Raw genomic sequence first — 24,030 nt, 5'->3', positions numbered from 1 at the left:
AAGACAGAACAGTAATACCCAAAATGCATACAAAAATACCACTTCTTCATCCTACTGGAAAAAGATAAGCACATCTAGTTACACAACTTAAAGATATTTTAATTAGTACAAAACTCTAGAGAATTTTAGCTTCATTATAAATTCCATTATTTTGGTATGCTTAATTTTGATGGATACATGGAAAATCAAGCACATAACCACTTAGGTATTTGAATGCATTCTGCATATTACCTCTTCTATGCCACTGTAGGCTTTGAGAGAAATGCTGTTTTTCAGAAAAAGTTTGATATTTTATGCCTGTTAAATTGAGAACAACCATGCCTGGAAAAAATACACAGGCCAAGAATAAGTGCATTTTACCATATTTTATCACAATTAATCCCAGATCCAATGTCGTATTTGGAAAGGAATTGGAAGACTGTTGAGTATTTAATTGCTTTTTAAATGTCTGTACAGACAAGAACTAGAGAAAGTTCAAAGAATAATGTACTGACATCTCTGTCAAGTAAGAATCTGTACTCAAACTTCACAGTGCAGATGTTTTCTTGAGAAAAAAAAATAAAATTCACTACTACTATTTTTTTACCATCTTTTCTGTAGAATGTGTCCTGCATCACAATTAGCTGAAAGCTCACTTACCAGGTAGAAAATTTTACTTTTTACTTACTTTTAGAAGTAAGCACTTTCTGTACTTTACTTTTTAGAAGCTGTATTGCTTTTCTAAAACAGATGTACATTTTTTACTTAAAATGTACATCTGTTTTAGTAAAGCAATACAGCTTCTAAAAAACATGTCACTGGCCTTGTGCACTGGCAACTGTTCCAGTAGTCAGGCTGATAGGAGTTGGGGCCACGGCCTGATGGGAACTTCAGGCCAGTAAGGTGGGCTGAAGTGCCAACCTCCTGTGAGAGGCTGGCAAGGGGACAGAAGGAGGACAGGTTGAGTTAAAAGCATGAATTGTCAAATCACAGGCTGGGCTGAAGCATTAGTTTCTACAGAAATTAATAGTTCCATCTGAAGACGTACAGAGTGGTCTGATTTGCCTCTTCAACACTTGCCTCATTTTCAGATGGTGGAGATGCCCATCCCACGGACAAATGGCCCGTGTCCATTGTGAATGCAACGCTGCTGTTTGCTGGCTTGGACTGGAGCACCAACATCACCTAAGTTCAAGTGTCTGTGCTGAGAAACTTCGCTGTTGTGAAGGCTGAAGTCTGTGCCTTTACTAGAGAATACAGATGCCGGTGTGGTGCTGTTACCTATTGTGTAAGATATTGTCCAACCAGCTGAAGTTTATAGAATTGTTTTTTCACTGATGTTGACAGAGTTCACTCAGGTGCTGAAGCCAGAATAATTTCTTTAGTGCTTAGCTTTTCCACTGTTACCCGCAGCAGAAATATCTGTGCAATGTAATGTGGGAAAATTTCTCTGATGTAATCAAGTAAGGAGAATTAAATAATGAATTTAATTTTCCACATTGTTAACTTAAAGGCATTTTGTACCTGGACATTTCTTACACTTCAGTTTTTATCTATTTCCTCAAAATGCAGGGCTTTTTCCCATTTAAAAAAATAATGTAATGCTAAAAAATTTAAGGTAGCAGTTTGTTTTCCATCAAAATACATTTCTTTTTCATGAAAATTAAGAACATTAGTTAAGGATTAAAGTTTTGCTGCTCAAATTTTTATCGTGTGTAAATTATTGCACTTGTGCATTATGAACTTTCATTTGTAAAAGAACAGCAGCAGTTTGATGTAGAATATTAAAAGAAAAAAAACTATAAAAATATAACTATTCATTAAACGAAAACCACAACTATATTGCATAAAAAGAAAAAAAAAAAAAAAAAAAAAGAACCAACAACAAAAAAACCCAACCTCAATACAAGGTCACATTCTGACTTTCTTACTTCAGTATCAATTTTACAGATTTCATTAAGTACCCAGGGACTAAGGTTCTCCTTAATTTATGTCATGATCTGCCTCTTGATGAAGATTATATAACCTAGCCAAAATAATCTTAATAATCTTCTGTCTGCCCTTCATTTAAGGGACAATCATTAATAGTAGTGCAAGACTTGCTACAATAGGATTAATACAGAACTAATGAACCCATATCCAAGGGTCTTTAGAAACTTTTCCTATTTGAAGTATTACCATAGCTCAGTGCTCTTTTTTGTTCGTGTGACAATTTCACCTGTCACCTCTTTCAGTGATCTAACTACCTGCAGCAATTTAAGGAATTGCTTGAAAAAAATGGTCGTGGTACATTTCTCAAGGCTTGTCAGCACATACTCTCACATGAATGTTCTAGAATTCAAAGCCTTGGCCAGCTAGAACTCCCGCCCTTTCACTAGGCTTTGTACAAATATTGAACAAAAGGCTTGCCATCCAAAGATTTTGGTCTCTTCCACTCTCCTGGGCAGACCACAGAGCAGCTTTTCATCCTGTACACACTGATATAAGTGTAGTGCAACTTCTTCCTGACTAATCCCAAAACTGAGTACATCTTTCACAATAGTCTTCTGATTTTCTTTTTTATTAATACATATCATAGCAGAAAGTGCTTGCAGAATCAAGGTCCAGAATATATCTGGGACAATGTTAGCTAAAATTTGGAGAGTTATAGAGATCTGTATCATTCAGACAAACAATCAGGGTTTTCTTCAAGTGCAAAGATTGGTTTCATAGCAGAAAATGCTGGTATAGATAGAATTGGTGCGTGAATATTGCCGTGCACTCACAGGCAGGGCAGTGCCCGCAGTCCTTCAGGAAGCAAGTCGGCGCATAGCCTAGAGAAATGGTTTTGAGAGTTGGAGAGAAACAGGCCGTGGTTAGTTCTCAGTATATACCACCTGGGAAAATTACATGTTTGTGTAAACTAAAAACTCAGTGAAAGTACAAAGAAAGTAACTTCTGTAAACTGCTGATTGTGCAAGAAGCTGTCTGCTTTGTTAGAAGGAGGAATGAAAGGGGAAGGTTGATCATCATTTTGGACTCTGATGCCTCAAACCTTACAAAGCCTTCTTTTAGGCACCTAGCTTGTGTTTAGATCTATTTACAAGCCTGTGTAAGGCAAAAGTAGTCCTAAAGCAAGAGGGATGAGGAGATACTTAAGCAGATAGAATCTACTACCATCTCAAGGAAAATGTGACTTCCTCCATTTACCATTGACTTTCAGTATCCAGAGAGGGTATTTATGTATGGAGAAGGTACCTGCTGAGGGCCATACTCTCACAGCGTGACTCAAGGCTACAGGCAGAGGAATAGACACATTCAGTTCTAAAGTGCATACCTCTTCCTGAACATCAAGTTCATCATCAGGCTGGCTGGCTTCTGTGAACTCTATGGGTTCTTTAGATTCCTGCATGAGTGAGATCTTGGTAGAAAGAAATTAAGAAACATGATGAGTTACATGTTGTCCATAGCATTGAAACTGATTTTTTTTTACTTTGAAGTACCTTAAAATAACTTCCGCTATTTAGAAGAGCCTGTTTTTTACTGTTCCTTGACAAAGATGAATATTTAGTTCAGCTGAGATGAACTTATAAATTGCAGAGCCTTTGGGCCTCTGTTCACATGACTAGTTATGGCTTTGTAAAAAAAATAAAATCTATCTTTAAACCATTCTATAGCATTATAAAAATGTTAATATCTACTATAAAAATTAGTATGAACAAGTTACAAAAAATAAGGGTACTATCCTAGTTAATTATCAGTATTATTAATTTTAATTTCTATTTATTCATAATACTGTAATTGTGATTGGTAGGAAAAGAGGATATTATATGACCATTTTCCTAATGAGAGCCCTTTAAATGCTTTAAATGCTATAGAGTGTAGCGAATCTTTAAATACTACAGAATGTTCTGGTTATCCGAAAAAAAAAAAAAAAATACAGAATACAACGAGGCAATGCACAGAGAAGGGCAGCAGGAATGAACACCAGTGTGGAACAGCTTCTGTACACATACATGCCAAGTAGAGTGAGATTATAGCTTTGATCAGAAGTCTATGGAGTGTTGGGAAAGGGAGCAGGGAATGATTATTCATCACAGCTAACAATCCAGAAGTCCAGCAGGCTTAAACCAAGCAGGAAATATTTGTCATATAAAATAAGATCAATAAATAAAGTAAAAATAAAAATAGAAAACCCATCTCCACAGGATAGTGTCACAGGTTCCAAAAGAAGTATTACAGACACATTGAAGAAAACTGCATCTGTAACAATTAAATGTAATATTCCAAATGCAACCTCCAGCTGATGAGGTTCTTAAGATGCCAGTAGTCAGAAATTAGAAAATATGCCTGAGGATGAAGTGCTTTCCGTGTGTGCTCTGTTTCTCAAGTTCTTTTCACTAACAAGCTCCTAGAATTGATAGATCTTTCCTTTGATCTAGAAAAATACCCATGTACTAAAAGCTGCCCAATTTACTACACTCCCTCTTTTTTTGTACTACAGTTCTAGGTCTAATTTTCAAATGTGTCACAGAAACTTCAAGAATGAGTGCTAGATGCCGGAAGGAAGGGAAAGGTACTGCTGGATATCCTTACCTTCTCAAATATGGGATCCTGGTTGTCACTGTATGTCATTTGATTTCTTATGTAGAGCACAGCATCATGGACAGTCAAGAAAAAAATGTCTTTTCTGACAGTGTCATCAAAGAAAGCACCCCGTTCCAGCTGAGATATAAGGTTGTCTGAATAAAAGAAATTTATAGCAGCTCTATACAATATGAATTAATTTAAGAAATAAGTGTTAAAATACATGGTTGCAACTGTCAGAAATGAAACGTACAGCCAAATGAATCCATCAGTTATAGTTTAGCCTTGATTTTACTTTCCATATTTCCTTTACACCCCATCATTTTTTGTGTCCCAGTGCAGCCAACAATGCTTATCAGTGTAACAGTTCACATATTTATTAGTGTGGATGCTACCACAGACACATCTAGAGATCCCTTCTCACCTTCATTTTATTATTTGCACGAGTGAAAGTAGAAATACTTGGATATTTACCTTGATATGAAGCAAAGTATACTCTCACATCAATTCTCTCAAACTCTTTAATTATCTATTAAAAAAAAAAAATGCAACAAGGACATCAATAAATAAAGTCTGTAAGGAGAAAATACATGTATGCCTGTACGTCTGTGTAATGTAGAGGCACATACACTTCATTTCTTTATGACTGTCTTCATTCCACAAAGTACATTTTGTTTATTTATCATAATTAAGATACTGCTATGCTCTGCTATACTCCAAGATCCAGTAGTTAAGTTCCTGGTTGCTGAAGTGGCCTATCTTAACTATGTAAGTGCAACTACCCATTTTACACACACAGGCATCACTGACAATTAAGGCTGTTGTTCTGTTCTCAAAATTCAAATAACCACCTCTCCAAGCGAGACCACCTGGGTCTGAGTGAGTTTTATTTCCCCCATGTACGTGTGATATGATACACTCGTTCATTCAGTGGCACAGGCATGTTTTTTTACACAGATTTTCCCCTCCTGCAGTGCAGCAGATGGACCTGTTCTTGGATGAAAAATACACATATGGAGAGAGTGATGTCAATGAACCCCATATTCCCATGTAGCTAGGCAGGAAGCTGATGCAAGGCACACACTGCTCCTGTATTTCACTTAGTTAAAAGGCAGGAGACTAGAATCTAACCCTGGCTCCCTGGTGGCAGGCAAGTCTCTTAGATCCGTGTTTTCAGAGGTGATTATTAATTCTGTTTCTGTTAATTGATAAACTTGAGTCATGGTAAAGATCTGGGTTTATAGATAGGCTAAGTAGTCCCAACTGCAAAATTAAATTAGTGAAAGCATCAATCTGAATATACAAAATATCAGAAAATACTGAAGACCGAACAATCTGGTCCTACGCACTTGTAACTGGGCCGCAAAAAATAATGGAAATACTTGGCCTTAATCTTTACACCCTGTTTCCTTCTTCCTAGGAAGGAATATTATCCTCTTATTATATACTGTGAGTTTGAAGATAAGTTAATGAATGTTGATGGAGCACTTGATACTAGCCACAGAAAATACTATAAAGAAATGAATCATTCTTCCTTCATAATTAGAAGGAAGGAAGGAAGGAAGGAAGGAAGGAAGGAAGGAAGGAAGGAAGGAAGGAAGGAAGGAAGGAAGGAAGGAAGGAAGGAAGGAAGGAAGGAAGGAAGGAAGGAAGGAAGGAAGGAAGGAAGGAAGGAAGGAAGGAAGGAAGGAACTAATCTTGTGGCTAAAGACTTAACTGGGATGGTAAGATGAAATTTTTACTATCCCTGTGTTCAGTGAGCATCATCCTGTGCCCAGATTAAAGCAGTAGGCACGTGGAAAGAAAATATATAAACAAATTATTTCCTAATATATGCATGTAAGGGGACTACATTTTGCAGTTAAATTTTTTGAGTACTCGACTATGCAACCTTCATTTTGTTCTTTCGATGCACTTTTTCACACTTACAATACACACACCACAAATATTCTATCTTTGGTGGTGTTTTTCATACTTATATTTTGATGGTATTTTTCAACAACATACTTTTAAAAACTCAGAAATTAACTTCAGCTAACAGCTCTCGATTTACATACTATTGACTAGTTTCATTTTCATAGAACATCAGAAAAAAATGCCCTTACCGTTTTTATTGATCTCACAGCTACAATATCCAAGAAGGTTACTGCTCCAAAATCAAGAATGAGACTGTGGATGGGCACCTTGGGGATGTTTACTTTGACTGGGAGTTCTGAATTCCAGTCCACCTGGATCTCTACTTCTTTGGTGGGAACTTGAATATCCTGGTTGTCTTCAGGTTCCTCATCAGTCTCAAAAGCTTCATTATTAATACCAGGCTCACTGATGATACCATTCTAATGTGCAGATAACATATGGAATATAGAATTTAATCATGGGAAAAGTTTGGGAATTACAGAAAATACCACCCTGTTGTACCTTCTGTTGAAGGAATTGACAAGACAGACACTTGTGACCAGCATCCCTCACTCCCAATCCTGGTACTGTGGTTAGCATGACTAAAGTCATTTTATAAGGAAAGAAGTCATTCTCTGTGGCTGAGCAGGTCATGTGTTTGTTCCCTTTTCCCTCATTCTCAGGTCTTGAAGGTCCTGTGAACCAATTAAACCAATCAAACTGATTTCTTCTTCCTCTCCCTACCAGCCTCAAGGTTCCTGGGCACCAGGCTGATCTCTCCCTTCCTTGCTGGCTTTGAAGGTCCCAGGCACATGGGCAGCTAGGTGTAGTTGATGACCTCATCAGAGAAAAGGGAAGTGTAACAGTGCACAGAGCAGTGACTATGGCAAGTCCTTAGTGGGAAATTTGGACCAAAAATGGTGCTGACAGTAAGACACCCCCAGGGGCCAGGGATGCCTGCACGCTTTTGTTTTCTCTGAGTATTGATGACACATCTTCTTTCATGTCATTTATAAGTCTAGATTATGATTTTTATATTGATACATTAAACCATGTATTAAGATCTGATCTGCGGGGGGTCTGGGTAGTTAGAAACTCTAAGTTAAGTTAGGGTCTAGCTTACTAAAACTCTAAGTTAAGTTGTATTATAAATTCTCCATGCTACTTATAAACTGTACTACCACATAGTAAGTCACACTTTTCATCTCTGTTTTAAAGATGAGTACAGAATAATTCACAATTAAGCCTTAACTAAAAAGCTCCAACAGTAATATTTCAAGAAAAAATAGAAATAAATAATTTTATAAAGACCTACCTTAGTAGCTTTTAATTTTCCCTTCTTGATTAGCTTTTGTATTTTCCTTAGTGCTTTGAGTCTCTTATTATATACCTTGACTGCATCAAATCCCACCTACAGAAAAAAAGACCAAAATGATATAACTTAACTCAGGTGTAATTCTGAGGAAATCTCAAGGTTAGTTAAGAATCTTCCAAACCCTGAACTTATCCCTTACCGTGGATTTGAGGCTGCTTTTCAGTCCATCAATGTTAGCATAAAAAATTGGACTTGAAAACTTGAGAATCTTCACACCTTCTGGTTCTATAACCTATTGCCAAAGAATATAAGGTTAAACAGCAACAGCCATATTTTGACTAATAAGAAGCAGTTTAACTTTTTCAGCAGTTCAACTGCATATCTAATTTTAGAAAAATTGCATGGATTTGCTGATGATTGAAGGGATTCTCAACCATCAACAAGAATTTGGAAGCTTACAGCCCCAGCATGCAAGATGGACCAGCTATCTGGATGAAGATGATGCTGAAATGTTAACTTTGAGCCCACTTCCAAATTCAAGTTGTGTACAACATGCAATGCACAACCTCTTATTACACTGACGTGTAGACTGAAGGAAAACAACTCAGCAATTACTCACATTTTTGTAGTCCTTGACCTTCTTGTAGATGTCTGTGCCAGGAATGTTTCCAAAGCCTCCCCATGAAGGACTGACAGAAATAAAAATAGAGTGAGGGTAAATGTCTTACTTGGGCACTCACAGAATTGAAGGGATTGCTGCATACAAAGTGTCTTTGATTCCTGTAGTTTGCCTTCTAATGCCAAACTAACAGACTTGCAAAAGTGTTTCAGCTATTTTGTGTCACTGTAGTGAAAGGGCCTTTATAAAACAAGGTACTTTGGTCTCAGCCTACTTGATGCACCATTTCGATTTAAGAGCTGAGTGAACAACTTGTTCAACTGGTTTTCCAAACCAGAAGAATATTTTTAAAGCAGATTAATTTGCTTGAAATTTAAAAAAACCCTATTTTTTTACACTGGAAAAAAAAAAAAAAAAAAGATGACATTTTCCATTTCAAATCAACTGAAATACATTTACATTATTTTCAGATTTTTAAAATCTTTTTGTCCAACCTTTTTAATTTTTATTTCAGTCAATAACAAAACCAAAATGTTTTGCAGCTTCCAGATATATATTTAACAGTAGAAGCAAATTGTGCTCAAGTTTGTAAGGCCTCATCTCCCCTTTATATTTTGGTAACATTATCAGAGTTGAATTTGGGAATTTTTTTTGAGGCTCTTCAAATTATATTTTTTATAATTTATATAATGTAATGACTTTTTAAAAGCTTTTTTTTTAGGCATTTGTTGACAGTGCAACTATCCTTCTGTAATGCTAGTTACTATTTATGTTGTATTTTCAGATAAAAGATCAATGAAAACTAACAAGATGACCAAATAAGATTCTTGAAATCCACTTTTTCTCACCATTCCACTAACATATATTCTTTACGCAGCAACAAATCAGCCAGAAGCACAATTTATTTTTTCTTATTTTCATGCTTTCTCTTGCTCCTCTTTTACAGCCATACAATCAGTCTTGTATAAGCAATAAGTGAAAAGGTTATTGGCATGTGCAACATACTGTAGTAGTATTGCCTGCAGAGAGTTTACTATAATGAATGGACTAATTACAAAAGCCATACATCTGTTTATATCTGATCTAGAATGTTCCTGTCCCTTTTCAGAACTCAGCTATGTGGGTGCATGCAAAATATATGGCTAAGTACCACCAGGGTGGCCAACACGATATGAAATACTGATAAAATAATGCAGCTTCTCTTTTATCAGTGTAATTAAACGATAGCACACAAAGAATGTCTTGTTCTAAAAGAAAGAGATCTTTTAATTTTAAAATTTTTGTAAACCCAAGCAGATACTGGACCACAAATCATCTTGTGTTTCAGCATATAATCTTCCTTTTTCATAACATAAAACTTGGAATTATTTCTGATACTATATTACTTACAACTGAACTCTCAGCACAACTGTCAACAATCCGAACAAAAGGCCAGCAAGTAATCCCAAATCAAGTCCCAGAATGATGGATGCTATACATGTAAAAACCCAGATCATCTGGAGAAGAAATAGCAAACATAAAGTATTTTAATTTTAACATATGAATCCTCGTCATGCTAAAGAAACACTAGACCAGCTAATGTGAGAAGCACATTTTAACTTTGGAACTGATTTTAGCACACTAGCAATTAGCTGACTTCCATACAAAAGCGTTCTTCTTCCTCCAAGATGTTTTCGTCCATCATTATCTTATTAGGCATAGTTAGCTTTTTAGGAAATAAGGGGATTTTCAACATAACAGTATTTTTTAAGGATCTGATTCCTTTGGTGAAATTAAAGGAGATACAGTTAAACGTTGCGTTTACTTATTTCTAATGATGGCAATCTTTGTTATCTTTCTTAAAAATTGAAAGAGTTTTATTTTACCAAGACATAAAATACTGTAAGGTGCCCCCTGTGCAGACATATAGGGAAGAAAAGGGATTCCTCAGTGACATCTGAGAATCAGAAAGAACTGTTGCAAAGAGAGGGAGTTCATATTAACAGGTTGATGGCACTTCTCTAAGATCTCCACTGAATATTCAGGCAGAACAGTTGAAGTGCACTCCTCACTTCTTTCCTGCATCACTGCCCATGCAGTAGACTCAATTTTTTAAAAAGCTGAGTGCTTGCACTTCTCTCTGAAGTCAGTGGGATCTTTTGTGCATAAATCAGCAAATGATTGATTAAAATATTTGAGATCTAAGTCAGGTACTACCCAATGACAATATAAAATCTAAGAACTGTAAGGACTGCATGGAAGAAATGTTTCCCATGCAATATTTTTCTGCACCAAGAGCCACAATGGTCTGTTCCACAGAATACACAGTGGGAGATATGAGCAAATACCCTGAGATTTGGTTATAGTGGTTCATAAGAAAAGTCTCTTCATCCATCCCTTAGCATGCCAAATGAATCCACATTCTAGCTTGGATTAGTCTTGCGACAACCAAAAACCCATCTTTTCTGAGGGCTGGCTGAGATTATTCAGGCAAATGGGATGCTTATGGGGTAACAAAATAAATATATGTACATGAATTAAGGAAATTCCCCTAAAAATGGGGAAACTTTTACTGATCTCAGGGCATTTGCATTTTGAGGTTGCACATAAAAGTTTTCTGATGTTAACTCCTCAAAATCCTGTTTATGTGGTAGTTAAGAGAAACTTGGATGGCATTAAAAGGTAAAAAAAACCCAACAAACTGGACAGAAATGTGCAGGAGAAAAAAAAAATAGGTTACTTACAGCATCCACTTTATTCTGTCTCCATAGACGGGGAACATCAAACACTTGCAAGAACATCCCTTTCAAGTTAGCTATGACTACAGCTGCCAACACAGACTGTGAAGAAAAATAATGAAAAAGCGGTATTCAGAAGCAAAGATGCATTTTAAGATAATGCCGAACATGACACACTGTAAACCACAGCCCTGTCTGGAATCAGTCACCACAGTTTAAAGAGGGATTTTAATCTTGCATTTGGATCTGATGTGGCTGTGCTGCAGAGGAAGAGTACAGTACCTTTTGTAATGGCTCTAGCAATTTCCCCAGGGCAACAATAGAAATCAAAACGATCCCAGCTGAGATTATACCAGCAACCTGCAAAGAACAGTGTTTATAGGAAATGAACTTACTACAATTCTAGCATCTGTTTCTAGGATTACAAAGAAAAAGGTACAAACAGTTGCACATGACATTTCTTTAGGAACAGGAAGACCTGCCAAAGTGTCATTGTGTTTAGGCATATGCAGGCAACCATTATGCACTTCAGCTAACACAGAAGGAATTCAATTAAGCAGGAAGTCTAAATAAACACAAGGTAGTAGCTCTTGAGGGATTATGTTACAAAGACAAATGAACGGAGCAGTCTGTGTGTAAGCTGGAAAAGGAGCTGCTGGATAACCTGCGGGTTTTCACTGTTAAGAACCACACAACCGTAGCTGGGTAAAACGAAACAGTTCACTCAACATAACAAAGATGTTCCATGGCTGATGGTGAATGACAAACGGCAGAGCTGCTCAGGCCAGCACGTGGGAGCTTAAAGTTATCATGGCCAGTTGGGAGAGATTTCCTCCCACATCCTACTGTGACAAACTCAGTCCTCTAATTGGAAATTAAATTCTGAGGAACTAGAGTTAAAAGATTTCTGACCCCTAAAGTAACTCATGCTATGTAAAACTTGATTGCCCTCTTCTGGCAGAGCTACAAAAATGGTTCACTGCTAGAGCAGAGCTGCTAACACACTCGTGGCTTTCCATGTGCCAGCAATGCAATCATTTTAGGACTGTTTTCATCTCACGGTGAAATCTGTGTACTACACAAAATTAAATTTACCTGTGCACACTACTAGTAAGAAGAGGTCATTACCTGAGTCTTTCCACCAGTACTTTCTTGGACTGCAGTCCTTGAAAGAGCAGTGGTTGCAACAAAACAAGAAAAGGCACCTGAAAAAATGTTGCTCAACCCAAAGGCAATAAATTCCTGAAAGATAATTGGATAATGCTGTAAATGAAGATGCCTGAAGGCATCTTTTCAATGGAGAAAGACAATAGCTTCTGCAGTAGTTGATAAAGTAGATAACACAATAATATTAAGAAGAGAATGAATTAGTAATAGCTGTTAAATATTTACACAAATTCCTCTTGTGCCAGTGCAGCTACCTCTGTTTGGAAACCAACACAAAGAAGTTGGTGTACTCCCCCTGAAGTGGACATACCTGTCTGAGTTCAAAGGTGTTTAAAGCTTACTTCCATCAATGTTACCAAAACTGACATTTCTAAGAATTACACTGGAATAATTGCATCAAGAAATGGGTACTAGAATAAATTTAACTCCCATGTATCATCAGTTAAATTATTTTGATCAGTACAACAGTCTGAGTTTAGACAAGCCTTTAACTAATGCAGAGCATTGTATTAGTAGTAGAACTATTAAGGAACCTTGCAATAAAACACAGTTGCACTGAAAACTTCTAGTTTGCTGAGTCAGAATTTTTTCCCCTCTAAGCATCCCAATGAACTCACGCTGAGTCTCAGGCCCCAGGGTCACAGATGCCAGCACCTACTGATGCTGATTTTTCTGCTCAAGTGACAAGGACCCTGGGAGCTTTATGTCCTGGGATCTGGGCCATTCCTCTGCTGGGAAATAAAGGATTTGGGAGCTGTCTGCAACCAACCCCATATAATTGACACATATAAAAGAAACATTGTTTTCACCAAGCTGACACAAGCACAGGAGCTTTTCACTCACTGCAAGCTTTTAAAAAATAATTTAAGATTTGATTTTGACTGTCTCCCTACTTTTCTACAAAATTACATTTCCTGTACATTTTCATTTAGCTCTAAATGTCCTCCTACAGGAGCAGGAACAGACCTAAATGATTCATGCCTATTCCCATGTAACTGCTGTGATCTGTAAGAAAATACTGAAGGTATAGTTCCTAGTGTTCTTAGACATTAATAATCTGGATCTATGAAGACAATATAGACAATGGTAGATAATAGTATTAACTCATCCTTCAAAACTATTTTACTACCTGCTTTTATGATGTTATTTTAACTTCTCCAGATCAAATAAAGTATTTGTCCATCATCCTGGGCTGCATTTAACCTTTGCCACATGTAAAATTCATAACATAGTACTGAAAGGAAGGCACTTTGCTTTTATAAATTAATTCTTCTACTACAGTATTTAATCAGTATCTTTGAAGCACATTACTGCTGGCAGAACAAGATACTCAACAACAGAACTGCATAAACAGCACTTCTACGATTATACATTATTCTTTGAGATTTATAAACTGAAAGTTGGTGCATTTTGGTTGACTTTAAGACCATGTGTTAGCAGATACAACCTTTGAGGATTGTAAACTGACAAACAGAAACATAATTTTCTTATACATTGCAAACCAGTGTTTCTAAAGTCAATCTTTATGTCATCAATTAGTACTAAAATAAAGGACTCATTAAACAAAATACTCATCTATTTGTTGTAGTTAGGGCATTTTCTAATATGCTTAAAGGATAAAATTAAAAATTAGCATAGATGCAGGATGAGGAAGCTTTCTGACATTTTATTTCCACACCACTGGCAAGCAACATAACCCCTGGCAAAGACATTGGACAAATGCAGGAATCCTGAAAGAGCTTGTGATGCACAGCTCATGTCACATTCTAGCTACGTGCCCCTAGAAACCAATGCTTAAAGCAGCTCAGCCATTTAGTGCACGTTCATATGCTGGTAGGCATTAACTTTTGTGAACCTGCAGGACTGATCTATTAGGTTACAAGTATAGTTATATTGATCAAACTGGTGTCATGCTGAGAAGTACAATAATTTATTAACTGTGAAGTTCAGCTGATTCAAATCCTCCATTAAGACCAAGCCCAAATAAAGCTGTCCAGAGCAACTTTTTACTTCAACAGTGCCTTCATCTGCCCAAGCAACCCACCTCAAAATATGCCTTACAAGTAGAAATGGAAAGAGGGTTGCTAGGTCATGTCAACTTGACATCACCAGAAAATTCCCCTATACAGTGTTCAGCCCTTTCAGACCTACTGCAGTCACTAAACCAATACAGAAGGAAATGAAAAGCCCATACTGAAGATGGATCTGGCTCTTCTCTATGTGGCCATTTCAGCTAATTTTTTTTTCAAGAGCTGAAAGAATTTCTTCTGTCAGCCTTCAGTGCTTGTCTGAAAAATGTCTGTGAATGGTGTTTCTTTCATTTGGCTACATAAATCAGCATGTTTTACATTCACTATGTTTTTAAACTATTTTGGTTATACATACCTGGTTTCCATCAATAGCATAGTCATACTTGGTTGCATACACCTTCCCCACAGATACAGCAATAGCATAAGCAACAATAGCAATGGAAAAGGAGGCTGCAATCATCTGGGAAAACAGGCTGACATTTGGAGGCTCAGGAGGCAAAAATCTAGCATTTAGAAAATATATTAGTGTTACTAACTTTGAATTCTGTTCTTAGCAGAGCTGTCAAGGAGTTTGAGGCGGAGGCATACAGGTTGCTTATAATATGAAGCGTAATGTTTCAAGTTAATAAAAAGGTGGAAACAGCCCACTGACATACAGAACACGCTTATCTAGCTCACCCCAGCCCAAATCCTGATGCTATTAGTCAGCAACAAAGCTCCCATTGTTCTCAGCATGACTGAGATTTGGCCTTATGATAGCAAAGTGAAAAACTACATTTTTTGAAGCATCGAATAAAGAATATTGAATAGTATGATGAATTACATAAATATGTTAATGACACTTCATACTATTGTTAACATACTTCACTAAGATCTCAGAAGCATTTTTTCCCCTACTGTGTTTCCACAAATTTTAATTAATTAAGCCCTGAATACCAAATGGAATGTGAAGGTTACTACTGTGAAGTGCTCTAAATCTTTCAACTGGAAGTCTCTACCAGTGTAATCCTCAACATCCTTGCTCCTATGAGTATGGAAGTGACAAAGTTGATTGGGATAACTGTAGCAGCATTAATGTGAATTGCAGTGGGATAACTCAGGATTACAGAAATTAAATCTATGCAGAATTTATTAAATATCCTTATTTTTTTGGACCATTTTCCATAATCCACTTCATGAGCAGGAAGCAATTAATTTTCAGATGGAATTCGTGAATTAGCCATTTCTAAGCCCATTTTTACAGGAGAAGGAAAGCTAGGCAACATATTTAGGTAGCATAATTGATAGAGCCAGAAGTAAAACTCAGAAAATCTCCAGATCTGAGTTCTAAACTCAGGTTACAGCTCTCAATGTTTCTTTTATGCATTTTCTCTTACTACAGTCATTTTTAGCCAATTAAAATAATACCTTTTTCCAACAAAACAAAGACACTCACCCTCTTGGAATGCTTTTAACAATGCCTGCATTGTATTTTTTTTCCAAGTCAGCAGCATATGAAATGCCAGTGGCTACTATTGTCTGTAATAAAAGAAAACAACAGTTTTAAGGCTTAAAGAGTTCCTGTCTTCCTATAGCTAGACCCATCCATTTTATCTGTTTTCAGCTTTTGTTACACCCCTTTGCTTACCACAATAACTTCTATTGGTATAGGTATAGGTATCTTGTGTTTGAACCGATCGTTTATTTCTTTAACTACCATGCAGACAAAAATGGTGAGGAGTCCAGCAATAAGATCTGCAATGTTGGTGGTACCAATTTTTTCAAATGTTTCAACAAGAGTCTGAAAAATAAAAATGACAACATAAAACATGCCAATGTCTACTTGAAGGACATGCAAATACTCATGAGATGATCCAGACCCATAGTGTTTTGGAGAAGGCCAAGTAACTTCTTCATTCATGCCAGAGGAAAATGTACTGTCAAGATGCTACAGAATCAGTAAATGGATTTAATAACAAATTTAATGGAAAAAGCATAACTGCAAGAATTGTCCACATAGGGGGCTTCTGATTCCCAATTTTTAGTCAATTAGTACTAAGTAAAAAAGAGCTAACTCTCTACTTGTGTTTTACCTCTACCTATATCAGAGCAAGGAAGGGAAGATCCGCAGCTTCTTCACTTTGACAAATAGCAAGGAGATCCTCATTTTTCTAAAGAGAGCTAGCAGACCCATGGGCAAAGCTCTGGTTCACTCCATGCCCAGTACACGTGATCTGTGCCTTACATGGTTCCTATTTCCACTGCTGACAAGCAGAATGAGTGTGAACACACAGGTCCTACCAGGCTATGGAGACTCCTGCACTTCAGAAAAGCAGCCACTAAACATCACTCTGCAGTAAATTAACCCTCCCAACAGAGCTCAGCCCCACATTGGAGCACTTACAACTGGACTACAATAGGCAGCTCCTTTCTCTGCCCTTCCTGTGCCCTTGTTTCATCCTATTGTTTATTACAAGTTATTGTACAGAGAAAACATGAAGGGATGGTTACAGGAAAGTCACAAATACTCCTCTGTCCTCCTCCTAAGCATCAGGGTAGTTCTCACTTGCTTCCTGTCTCCAAGAAAATGTAATTATCCCATGCATAGTGAAGTAGCTGTAGCAGAACTATCTGGTAGAAAAGGGGCTAGAAACAGACTTCTTGCATCGTGGTTAGCTCCCCCAGTAATGAGCATTTGGTTTAAACGTAAGAGAAGGTTTGCAGCAGCAGAACTACACCCACTTTTCTGAACAGACTTTGGTTTGGAAATGCAACATTTAAGTGCTTAATCAGATGTTTTCTAAGCTAAAGAAGAAGCCTTCCTGAAACGCTGAATCAGACGCCCTCCCTTGGTTGACTGAAGCCATTTCTTGCCCATTCTACTGCTTACCACAGATCCCATAGGAATGGCTGACCACCCCTTAGACTGCTTCACTTCACAGGGAAACAGCAACTTCCTAACTTTGGTTGTGGATTCTGTTGATGTTAGATGTTTGGTGTTGCAGTTTGTTAAACAACACTATTGAATCAAGTCCAAAACTTGCTGACGCAGACACAGCAAATCACTGGTTGAGCAGAGCAGAAATAACAATTTCTTTGCTCTACATGCACCTGCAAACACATTGACCTGGCTCACCTGCAAGAACATAGAAGCTTGAACTTTAACCTAAAAAGTCAGCATCCCACTCAGGCTTGCCGGAGCTGGAAGAACCATGTAGTCCCTTTAAAAAGTGTATTATACTAAGCCATTCAATAAACAAAGAGATGGAAAAAAATGCTGGATTAACGAGTCCATCATTCTGCCAGGTCTGTTGTAAGGTCAATTATACAGTACTTTGTCTCACCTAACTTTCCTTGTTCTATGGGGAAGAGCTTTCATTAGTTCTGAAAAGGCCTATAAGATATTAATTTTTTACCCCCACAAATAGTCCAGATTTCTTTTCTAATTTTTACCTTGCTGTTTATAGTTATATTCATCCTGTTATTGTTAATCTAGATGTCTATTGTATTTTTGCTAGTCTGGTTGTCAGAACTAGCAGGTAAAATCTCCAAATATGTTTTTTTCCTATTCATCCTATTATTGTTAATCTAGATGTCTATTGTATTTTTGCTAGTCTGGTTGCCAGAACTGGAAGGTAAAATCTCCAAAGACATTTTTTTTCCTAGAACAGCCTCTTTTAGAAATCTGCTGTTCTAATATGAAGTGCTATGGAAGATCTAAAACACTGTGAACCTGGATAGCTTCATGCTGAAGTCAGTGACACAACTCTGAATAATTTTCCTGGGAAAGGGTAATATTCTGTAATAAAAGACCTCTAGGAATTCAGTATTTCTTTAATGCAACCTAAACTTTTCTCCATTTGAGCATGTTCTATAAAATCAACAAATGGAGTTGTGACAGTTACAGTCAGCCTGACATTTGCTAACCAATAGGTGCCTGGCCAAAGGGTGGGAATCTCTATCCTTCAGGTATTCACACGGATGGCTACAGTGTGAAATGGAGAATGATGCCCTTTGCCAGAATGACCTGCTGGTTTAAGTGTAAAGAGCCTTGGGACTGGCCAGCTTTGGGAGATGACCTGACAGGGTTAATAAATGTCCTTCACCATAAGTGAGAAAGCAAGGGATGAGACTAACTCTAGTCTCCAGGACTGAAAAACTGTTTTGTTGGATAATCACATTTAAACTTCATGTGAAAAGGTGCTCTGTCTGAAAAGATGGCAATTAGACCTTCTGTCTGGGGAACCTCAAAGGCAGCTACTTAGAGACCCACAGCTATAAATGAGCAACTGCAGACCTTCATGAAAGTGAAAACTAAAGGAATGCCCTATACTTACCACCATATATATGAACCGTCCCTGTGTGAAATGGAAGCAGAAGTTAAGCAATTATGTAAAAATACCTATCATAAAACCAAAGCAGATTAGAAGAGCATACTTACATATATTATGGAAAGGACACCATTATAATTTTTAGTTGAAACATTCAGAACTATTTTCAGTTGTGACACAAGCACTTGAAAAGCAGCTGCAGTTGTGAACCCCCCAACTAGTGGATCTGCAAGATACCTCACAATGAAACCAATCTGGAGAACTCCAAATATAACCTGGAAAAATCATGAAGAATAACAGCTTGTTAAATAACAAAAAGGTACACTTTTATTTGGAGATCTCTTATGCTTTGTTTTTTCTCTTTATTGATGCAGAGTCTTAGGATGATATTTCCCCCATTTCAGCCTAGCATAGCTTAGTATCATCCACCCAAGGAAAAAAAGGAGACCTGAAGAAATGTGTGAAAGGAAGCTCTGGGATATGCACCATTAGTACTCAGTTTCATGCAGGTCTTCTGGTCTGCATTTACAGGGCTATTGTGCTCTCTGTACTCCCAGTCATGCTGTCAGACACTCTACACAGGATAAGAAGCTCTTAAAAGTTTGCAATAGCTTTCCTTCATTTTTGTGTTCTACTACAGGAAAATGTCTGACTGACATAGTAGGCATTTTCCTGCCATTAGCATTAAAGCAGTGTCAACCTTGTGTCTTCAAGTCAACAGTTTTACCTGTAAAATTCCAACCAGGAATGTGAGAGTACTAGCAATCAGCACTCTCTGTGCATCTCTGGATTCAGTGTCTATCAGTGCCCCAGTGCCATTAGTCCCTGTAGCATTACTGCCTTCTATGAGAAAATTCTCATCAGGGGCCATGCTCAATACAACAGATCCCACCATCAAACTGACTACTGGGAATGGACCTGTAATGACAAACAGAACACACTAAAGTTTAATACACATGGAAAAAAAGCATTTATCAGACTAGACAAGAAACCCCAGGACAGAAAAACCGTGTAAGATTGTAATTGGGGTACATTGGTGGTATTAGGGGGCCAAGAGCTGAAGGCACTGCATACATGAGAAAAAAATACTGCACCTTCTTTAAATAATGCTCCTTCTTTAAATAACTTATGTTGTACATACACATACAAGTGCAGTTTCATGCTTTGCTTGAGCCAATTTAAGGCTGTACCGAGGCCAAAAGGGGCAACACATTCAACAAGCTCCAACCATCTCCTTTGTATCAGCATCACAACCAGACAACCCAGATCACCAATCCAGGTGAAAGTAACATTTATTTCTTTAAGTTTTGTGGTTTCTTTGTATGCTTGTGGTTTTTTGGTTGGTTGGTTGGTTGGTTGCGTTTTTTGGGGGTTTTTTTTGTCACGGTTAGTTTTCAGCTGATCCTGTGTGCCACATGATCAGGGATCCCAACACCACAGTTGCGGCAGGAACATGATCCAATGGGTAGGACCACATCTTTTGGCAGTATCGTGCTATTACATTCGCTTAAGATGACTGAAACTATACTTTGGGCAAGAAACAGAAAAAAGTTACCATTGTGTCAGCAAAACACAATCTAAAAGTAATCATATTTGTTGCAGAAAATTATGCAGAAAAGGAAAATGTCACAAAATGTCTTCAAGAAGGTTAAGTAAATTTTACAGGTACCTTAGAGGACACTTCATGAATAAGAGCATTGGGAAAAGCATAAAAAGAAATGTTTGACAATCTAGAAAGTAGGAATGCCACATAAGTAGGCATAACAAGTCAGATCTGGATAGCAAATGTGAGCTGCTTGGTAGGGTAGGAAGAGGCTAACAAAGTTGAGAAAACATACAGAGAGTTTTGATGCAGCAGAGAAGAAAGTGATGCTCTGGGAGGGGAAAACAATGTGTTCTTGGTAGATATGAACAAGGAAAGACTAGGTTTTGTTAGAATGAAGAAAAAGGAGCTTCAGTGATCAAGCTGTGACAAGAATTTTAAATGTGAGAACTGACAGGAAACAAACCTCATATTCTAAAGAAAGAATACAGAATCAACAAGGTTTACCCATAGCCTTGATGTGAGGACCTAGAGTGAGGCTGGAGTGGATACAAAAGTTCTGGGTCTCCACGACAGGCAAGAAGAAGATACTGTCCACAGTAATGAAACAAGGATGCAGCAAGTAAGACTTGCAGAGAAGACTAAAAGAGCTCTGTTTTAGCCATCTTGAGCTTTAGCTGATAGACAAAGTGTTTGCCATTCATACTGCCTACTGAGGCCTTTATCTTGTAATTTCTTGCATAGAGGGTAGCCAAAGACAAGATTTAAACTTCAGTACAAATTGAAGCACAAAACAGGGGCATACCTGAAGTTAGCTATTATGCACAATTGCCTGTATAAAGAAGAAATAAGCCCTAATTTCCCAAGATCCACCAATATTAATATTCACCATAGCCAATTTGTTTCAGAAAGTAGTTATATTGTATGAAATATGAATGTCTGCAGTAAGGATTAACACTTTGTAATAGATAATTCACTGTAACTTGAACACATGCAGTTACCAACTGAGATGTGCCTTGATGTTCCCAGGAAAAAGTATGTCAGGATGGGGAAAAAAGCAGAATAGAGACCATATCCAACAGGGACTGCAACCAGCAAAGCATATGCCAAACCTGAAATGATAGATCATCAAAATATCACATTTAAAATCTCTCAGCAATCTACTATCTTGTCTAGGATAGACTTTCAGAAAGATTTACTGCTTTGGTCCAGATGCAATTTAGAATATGTTTTGTCTGTAAGTCAGCTGCAGGGACACATGTGAGTGAGTATCAATGACTGTATACCCCGTGCTGCTAGCTGAATGAGTAAGGACTGAAAGATGTTCCTGTATTTGCATAGGTAGCTCAATACACAGGCTGAGATAGGAAACTTAAGTGAAGAACATTGTTGCAAGACTGTGTGCCTCTTGAGAGAAAAGGAGGATAGCTGAAGGTTCTAGTTACAGGCAGAAATCTCAAGCGCAAGACTCTGAATTATTGCACAACAAATATGCTTCAGTATCTTCAGCTCTTGTGAAAATAGGGCCATTTCTTTTCCCAGTAGCAGCTTAAAAACTAATCTACCAATAGTAAGTCACATAAATTTGAGAGTCTCGGTTCTTCTTCCTTTGCATACCTGTGCAAGCTGTCAAATCCAGCAAGCAATAAAAAATTGCCTTCAAAATCACATCCCAGTTAGCCAGAGTATAGTATTCTCTTTCAAAGATTCTCCAAAACCTGTCAGAGTTCAAACAACTGAAGTCCTGGTCATACTACTGTGGCTGATAAGAGGACTGCAAACAACACATGTAGTTGCTGTGAATTAAGGACTTCAGGGACCTCAAGATCCTAGAAGCCTCTTTTTTTTGCAAACATTTTGGCCAATTTTTCCTGTAATGCATTTTCTAAAATTTCAGTGGTTTTTTTTTTTTTTTTTTAAATGCATAGGTGGGGGACCAAACAGTATGTTTAAAAATTTGGTTTTACAAATGGATTGTAATTAAGAGAAAATCAGGCCACAGGAAAAAAAAAAAAAAAAAAAAAAGGAGGTTATAGTACAAGCACAACATCTGTTATAAGCAATATGAAAGGTCCATCTAACCCAGTTCTTTTTACAGAAGCACAGGGATCCTGTAACAGTGCCACTACCTTCAGCAAAGATCTTCCAGCTCTGACATTCTTCTTCGGGAAAGAATCACTTTCTTTATTTCTCAGGTCACCCTCTGCCTGGGGCAGAAGTTTGTAATGGGTTTTTCCTGCCAGTCTCTGCCTTCCTAGCATGCTCCAAGGGAACAGACAGGAGGAAATACTTGTGTCTAATCGGGAATGCGTAAACTGCTTTCATTGTTCCCAGTGTAAATCTTTGTCCCCTTCTGCAAACATTTAATTTGCTTTGAGGGAAAGTGTTGGGTTGACACATCTAGTTTTGCCTGCTGCAGTCCTGAAAAATTTGTGAAAATAGTATAAGAAGTCTACTGAGATTAAAGAAATGAGTGTGGTTGATGTGTCAGGGTTATAGCCAGTCTTGTCTTAGACAGATGCTGCCTCAGGCAGGATGGCAGGCCCTCTGAGTTTTCCTTAAGTAGCTTATTTTAACTAATTTCTGCTTATTTCTGCCACTTTCCTATTTGTTCATCTACAGAAACCTTTACTAATAAATGGAATAAGGAAGCAAGGAAAACTTAAATTTGCAAGCCATGTACTCTAAATATCCATCAAGTTTAACTTTTTAAAAAATGAATACACCACCACCTTCTTGAGGGTTGTCTTCTGTAGAGACCTGAACAACCTTATGAGATTAATTTTAAAGAGGGGTAGATATTTTATAGAGGGGTACTTATTTTAGGGGAATAACTAGATTTTGTAGGCAGTTACAGAAGAACTATAGGCTTAGACAACAAAGACAGAGAAACAAACCACACAACCTATCTGATATATCACAATGTAATTAAAATTTTAAATATCAAAATAAATACTCTTCGAGTAAAACGCCTGGGAAAAAAAGCTAAATACATCCTCATAGCACATCACAGGAAATTTAAATCTTCTAGCCAAGGAAAGAAAAAGGAATGAATTAAAACCATAAATTATTTATTGCAAAATAATACCTAATATCTAGTATTAAATAACAAGCCTCAGATTCGTAATTCCATCTGCATAACGTCCCTGTGTTCAGCCGGCTCCCTTATAGGGACGTTCTGGGGCCGGAGCGCCGGCGTGCCGGGCTTTACCTTGCAGGGTGGCGACGAGGCCGGTGCTGAGCCCCGAGATGATGTCGCTGATCAGCCACTCTTTCACCCGGTAGTTGGGCAGCCACTCCAGGATGGGCAGAAAGGACTTGGCAATCTGAAAGGCCCTTTTCCTTGAACATCTGCGAGAAAACAAGTGATGAATACACCCCACGGAGCTGCGTTTGGAGCGCCCCAGGAACCCCGAAGTGACAGAGAGCCGAGCTGATGCACATTTAAATTGAAGGCGCAGTGACTGTCACAGTCCTGTCTTCCAGACAGGGACGGGGCACGTACTGGTGTCAAGAGCGCGCTCTCTGAAGAAGCACCGCGCGGGCAGCTGCGATACGCGGGGGAGCAGGGATGTGTCTGCCCGCAGTCCGGCGTGCGGGGCACTTCATCCCTCGGCGGGTGGAGTTTGCGGGCGCCGGGACGTCGCGCCCTCCGGCGCCCCCCGGCTCCCTCCCGCCGCTCGGACCCACCTGCAGGCCGCCTGCGCCCGCTCGCGGAGCGTGGGCGGCAGCGGCGGCCGCCGCTCGTTCTCCTCCTGGAAGCCGGGCTCGCTGTAGATGGGCCGCGCCACCACGTAGTGGCTGAGCTCGGCCGGCGGCTCGGCCGCCCGCCCGCCCGCGGCCATGGCCCCGCCTGAGGCGGCGGGCGGCGAGCGCGGCCCCCCCTGC

At 38.3% G+C, this 24,030-nt stretch overlaps 1 protein-coding gene across 1 annotated transcript; it reads right to left on the bottom strand.

Moving 5' to 3' along the window:
- Positions 1-1,817: 1,817 nt before the first annotated feature.
- Positions 1,818-23,987, bottom strand: SLC26A4 (solute carrier family 26 member 4). The gene is made up of 20 exons (XM_040061979.1): positions 23,833-23,987; positions 23,354-23,493; positions 21,144-21,254; positions 19,327-19,517; positions 18,710-18,874; positions 15,917-16,069; positions 15,725-15,807; positions 14,645-14,792; positions 12,221-12,334; positions 11,375-11,452; positions 11,099-11,194; positions 9,765-9,871; positions 8,376-8,445; positions 7,956-8,048; positions 7,757-7,852; positions 6,651-6,881; positions 5,020-5,074; positions 4,555-4,700; positions 3,296-3,379; positions 1,818-2,792 (listed from the first exon to the last, which is right to left on the bottom strand). Exons 1-20 carry the CDS (start codon positions 23,985-23,987, stop codon positions 2,769-2,771), a joined length of 2,340 nt encoding a protein of 779 aa, XP_039917913.1. The 3' UTR covers positions 1,818-2,768.
- Between the last annotated feature and the right edge of the window lie 43 nt (positions 23,988-24,030).

This window comes from Hirundo rustica, chromosome 4, assembly GCF_015227805.2.
Source record: "Hirundo rustica isolate bHirRus1 chromosome 4, bHirRus1.pri.v3, whole genome shotgun sequence".
NCBI lineage: Eukaryota > Metazoa > Chordata > Aves > Passeriformes > Hirundinidae > Hirundo > Hirundo rustica.
This window is presented reverse-complemented; position numbering and strand designations above follow the sequence as displayed.

What these genes read in the sequence shown, in the direction of transcription:
- SLC26A4 (XM_040061979.1), bottom strand. Translation starts at nt 23,987, where the DNA reads ATGGCCGCGGGCGGGCGGGCGGCCGAGCCGCCGGCCGAGCTCAGCCAC. An exon ending in GACAGAATAAAGTGGATGCT is followed by an intron (nt 9,872 to 11,098) that starts GTAAGTAACCTA and finishes TTTCTTCTCCAG; the next exon opens with ATGATCTGGGTTTTTACATG. An exon ending in GAAAATTAAAAGCTACTAAG is followed by an intron (nt 6,882 to 7,756) that starts GTAGGTCTTTAT and finishes TCTGCACATTAG; the next exon opens with AATGGTATCATCAGTGAGCC.